General features: G+C 33.5%; 1 protein-coding gene across 1 annotated transcript; it reads left to right on the top strand.

Moving 5' to 3' along the window:
* Positions 1 to 767: 767 nt before the first annotated feature.
* Positions 768 to 3,987, top strand: LOC114295406 (V-type proton ATPase catalytic subunit A-like). Its single transcript, XM_082918773.1, has 8 exons — positions 768 to 916; positions 1,966 to 2,166; positions 2,285 to 2,347; positions 2,934 to 3,012; positions 3,117 to 3,173; positions 3,321 to 3,432; positions 3,549 to 3,586; positions 3,721 to 3,987. The coding sequence occupies exons 1-8, from the start codon at positions 768 to 770 to the stop codon at positions 3,907 to 3,909; spliced, it is 888 nt and encodes a 295-aa protein (XP_082774899.1). The 3' UTR covers positions 3,910 to 3,987.
* Positions 3,988 to 4,630: the final 643 nt, after the last annotated feature.

Consider the following 4,630-nt stretch of genomic DNA (forward strand, 5'->3'; position numbering starts at 1 on the left):
TTAGTTTTGGTTACTAAAATATTTAGTCGCTGAATAACAAACAAAAATTAACTTTTTATTTTTGGCGACCAAACATTTGGTTGTCAAATATTTTAGCTACTAAAATTATTTAGTCGCCGAATGAAAAATAAAAATTTACTTTTTATCTTTGGTGATCAAAAGTTTGGTCGCCAAATATTTATTTTCAGCAGTTTTGGTTACTGAAATTATTTAGTTGCCGAATGAACAAAAAATGTTGCCAAATATTTATTTTCAGCGACTAAAAAATATTTTAGTTGCTGTATAGTTGGTTTTGGCTACTAAAATTATTCAGCCGCCAAATGAACAATAAAAATTTACTTTTTATCCTTGGCGACCAAAAGTTTGGTCGCCAAATATTTATTTTTGTTGCCAAAGAACTAAAATATTTGAAAAGAGACATTTCAAATTTTGGAGGGACTTATAAAATATTTTCAGTAACTAAATAATATTTTAGTTGCCAATAACCATACATATATATATATATATATATATTCTTCTTTTTCCTATTTTTTTGCCCTAAATTGAATTTGTTTCTCTGAAAGAGCTCTCTCTTCCCTAACTGTGGGTCATCGATCTCAATCTCTCAAGTCGTTTTGTATGTCCTTGCCACCATCGCCGACACCACCGGCGGTCTTTGCCGGTACATCTAACTGTAAGCCTCGTGGTGGTGATACCAGAACTCATCGGTAGCGGCTGGGCTAGGGCTAGGGCTCCACACCAATTGAGCCATTGGTTTGACTAATTTGATGGCGTCGTTCTATGGAAACAAGTCGACCACGCTTGATCTTCTTGGGTTGGGGATTGGAGCTGGTGGAGCCTTCATTGCTAGCTTCTCGGCTTTGTTCACTTCTATTGGAAGTAGGCTTGATGTTGCGGTGGCGGTCCGGGAAATTAAGTTAGAGGGAGCACTAATTACAATTTAAAAAAAAAATCATGATCAACATTAAGATAATAATAATTTTATGAGCTAAATTTAAGCATAAGAAATTAAAAATCATTATTAATAGGAACAAATCAAAATTCTATAATAGTGTGTAATAACTCGGTGCAAGATCGTGATGTAAGTTTGTAATTTTAGCACAAAGAATTATGAATCAAAATTCCTAATTTTATAAAATAAAAAAAATCATTTATACCACATATTATTATAAAATCTATTTAATTTTTATTTGACAGAAAATATTAAAGAGATGATATTGCTTATAAATAATGTGTTTTGAATGGAAACTATTATATAGTTTTAGAGTACCATATGACATTACCTATGTGATGCTCAAAGCATAAGAAATCACAAATCACACAAAGTAGTTTATCAACTACCTGAAAATAATGAGTTAATTATATTCAATCAATAAGATTTCCCACTACACTATTGGTTTAGATTACTACATAAACAATATCACATAGTACTCCCAAAGTATCAAATAACTATTTATGAACAATACAATAAATCCTTGGCCAAAAAAAATATTAAAAATTTTTTTTTTTTTTGTATATGATTACAAAACAAAAACAAAAAAAATTCAAAATTGAGGGGGGCACATGACCCCCCTGGGCCTTCTTTGGCTTTGCCCTTGGTAACGGCGGCGGCGGCGACGGCTTCATTTGAAGGAGTGAATTCCTCGGCTGAAGAATGTTGGAAAAGTTCATCTAAAATTACACTTTTCCCATCCAATTTTGTGGACTAACTTTTATTTAGTCGCAAAAAGTTTTCATTTGGCGACTAAATTAAAATTTGGTAGGCAAAGGGTTGGAGTTTTGCTGACTAATATTTTGTAGTTGCCAAAATAGAATTTTTTGCGACCAAAATTAAAATTTGGTTGGCAAAGGTCGAACATGGAAGACAAAAAAAAAGCGGGAATGAAAAAAATTTTAGCGACCAAAATAATTTGGTCGTAGATAATAAAACGACGCCGTTTTGAATGTTATTTAAATAAATTGAAGGACAATACCAACCAAACAGTTTTGTAGGGAAAAATTGCCTATATATCCCGCATACCACTCCTCATACGCACTTCATCGTCGATTCTCCTGCTCGATTGCAGTCACCAAAGTCGCTCCTCCTCTGTCATCGCAGTTGCCTGTATCGCTTCTTCGACCAAGCATCAGAGGCGCTTCGAGAAGTACTTGGGCCTCCATTGTTAGGTATGTATTTTATCTCTATTTCTATCTATCTATCTATCTATCTGTCTGTCTCTCTCTGTATTTGTGTTCCATTTCTCCTCTTACTCACATGGTTGCTCTCTCTTTTCCTACCTAATAGCACCACCATAACCATTTTTCTGCTACTACCAGTTCGCCTATCTTCAAACAACCCTGAGATCAGGTGTGGGTCCTCTCTCTCTCTCTCGCTCAATTTCTCTATTTTCCCTTGTTTTCCCTAATTTTCAAAACCAATTTTTTTGTTTTCCCTAATTTTCAAAACTCTAATGAGTGTATGTTTGAAGGGATGGCCTCAAATCATACTCTCCAAACAATACAAAAAATGAAAACTGATATGTATATATATATATATATGTATATTCTTGTTTGTTCTAGTTGGGATGACAGAACACATGCAAGTATACCATATTTGCTTTATATAATTTGCTTATTAGTTGGGAATTTTGTGTATCGCTATTTGTATGATTTGGGTTATCCTTGGATAGCATGATCAATGATTTGTATCTCATTGATTGCCTTGTATGTACATAAATATATATATAAAGAGGTTTGATCATTTTCTCTGTAAAAAGGACTCTTTTTCATTATTATTATTATTTTTTGTTTTTTATCCTCCCAAAAGGCGTATTCTTTGGAGTTTTGTAATACTTTATCTTTTAACGTTGCTTATTAACTAAACGAATGTGACTCACGCGAACTAATTGCTCTGGGGCTAAAGAGTTGTGATTGCTTCTTGTTTTTGTTTGTAGATCCCACATATATATCATTTTAGTGTATGAAGAAACAGCTGGGTTGACGGTCAATGATCCTATTTTACGAACACACAAGGTAATCTTGTTTTGTTTTTTTACAATATTATTGTTAGAATTTTTGAGTTGTTATAGATCGAACATTAAATGCACTAACATTTAACTTGTTCATTGACATTACAGCCTTTGTTGGTGGAGTTGGGTCCTGGAATCTTGGGGAATATATTTGATGGTATTCAGGTTTGTGAAATATATGCTCCTTTATATTTCCCAACTTGAATGTTGTCTGAACAAAAACTTTTTGCAATTGGGTTTTTTTATTATTAGCCTTTCTTAAGAAGGACATTTACCCACTGACAATCCATTTATTATTTAAAAAAAATGTAGAGGCCTCTAAAGACCATCGCAAAGCGATCTGGTGATGTGTATATCCCTCGTGGTGTCTCTGTCCCGGCCCTTGACAAGGACACCCTTTGGGAATTCCAGCCTAAAAAAATAGGTAATCAAAGAGCATTTTACTTTAGTTGTTTAGAGACAATTGTTATGGCTTTTGTTTACATTAGAGAGCTAGAAAGACCTGATGCTTTATAGTTTAACGTCATCTGTCGGTGGCAGGTGAGGGAGGTCTTGTAACAGGAGGAGACTTATATGCTGTAAGTTAAACAATGCTTAACTTAGTTTACATAAGTTTAAAAGTCCTTTCTGTAAAATTTTGTTGCCATATGTGTTTGGCATTTTTATTTTGTTGTTCTTCATCTAAGGTTGCCATGGTTAAATCATTATGCAGATTGTCTTTGAGGACAGTTTAGCACAACACCATGTTGCACTTCCTCCTGATTCTATAGGAAAGATAACCTCCATTGCACCAGTTGGTCAATATTCATTGAAGGTTTGTCTAATTTATTTTTTGTTTTTGTCATTCAACGTTGGCTATTCTTTGTATGACATCCTTAAGGTCAAGTCAGTAATCTTTTGAACTATGTTTTTTTTTGCATTTACCATGCACCTGGACAATTTTGACTCAGATATATATGGTAGAAGTTTGTCCCTCCCATGCACCAGTCCTTGAGTAGAAACTATATCCCTAATCTATATCTTCATTTATAGACAATCATATAAGGATTCCGAAAGCTTCAAGTCCACCACCTAAATCAATGATTGTCTTGAATTCTTTCAGAACGAAAGCTTCATTAATCTTCCACTCTTCAAAATAAATCTGAGGGTTTTTAGATTTAAATCAGATAAAAAATAAAAAGAAAGAAAGAAAGAAAGGCAATACTCATCTTACTAGACTTTTTAAAGTAGAGGCATCAGTGCCTAATCAATGTGTCAATACAAACATTATAATTTTTTTTTTCCCTTTTTGGTTGACTAGGAGGTTCATAATTACAAAACTTAGAACAAGCTCCGCAACGAACATCCAATGGCATCAACATTATAAATCTGTAACAATTTGGTCAAGAATATCATAATACTATATAATCATGTCCATAGTTCTTGAACAAGATTTGCCAAAAAGATATTCCAATAGAATTTCTCTCTCAATGCTTCTCTCTTTCCCAAACCTACAAACAGAATAGATTATTCACACCAGATCCAATAGTGAAAACCAAAATGAATGGAAATGCAACTAAAGACAAGTTAGAACTGCATGCTTAAAATGGACCATAGCAAAAGGAAGCTTAAATGGGAAAAAA

Source organism: Camellia sinensis, chromosome 3 (assembly GCF_055761805.1).
Source record: "Camellia sinensis isolate YWXY chromosome 3, ASM5576180v1, whole genome shotgun sequence".
Taxonomy (NCBI): domain Eukaryota; kingdom Viridiplantae; phylum Streptophyta; class Magnoliopsida; order Ericales; family Theaceae; genus Camellia; species Camellia sinensis.

Coding starts and splice junctions, on each gene's coding strand:
- LOC114295406 (XM_082918773.1), top strand. CDS start 768: ATGGCGTCGTTCTATGGAAACAAGTCGACCACGCTTGATCTTCTTGGG. Junction 917..1,965: donor GTGGCGGTCCGGGAAATTAA/GTTAGAGGGAGC, acceptor AATAAATTGAAG/GACAATACCAACCAAACAGT. Junction 2,167..2,284: donor ACTTGGGCCTCCATTGTTAG/GTATGTATTTTA, acceptor CCTACCTAATAG/CACCACCATAACCATTTTTC.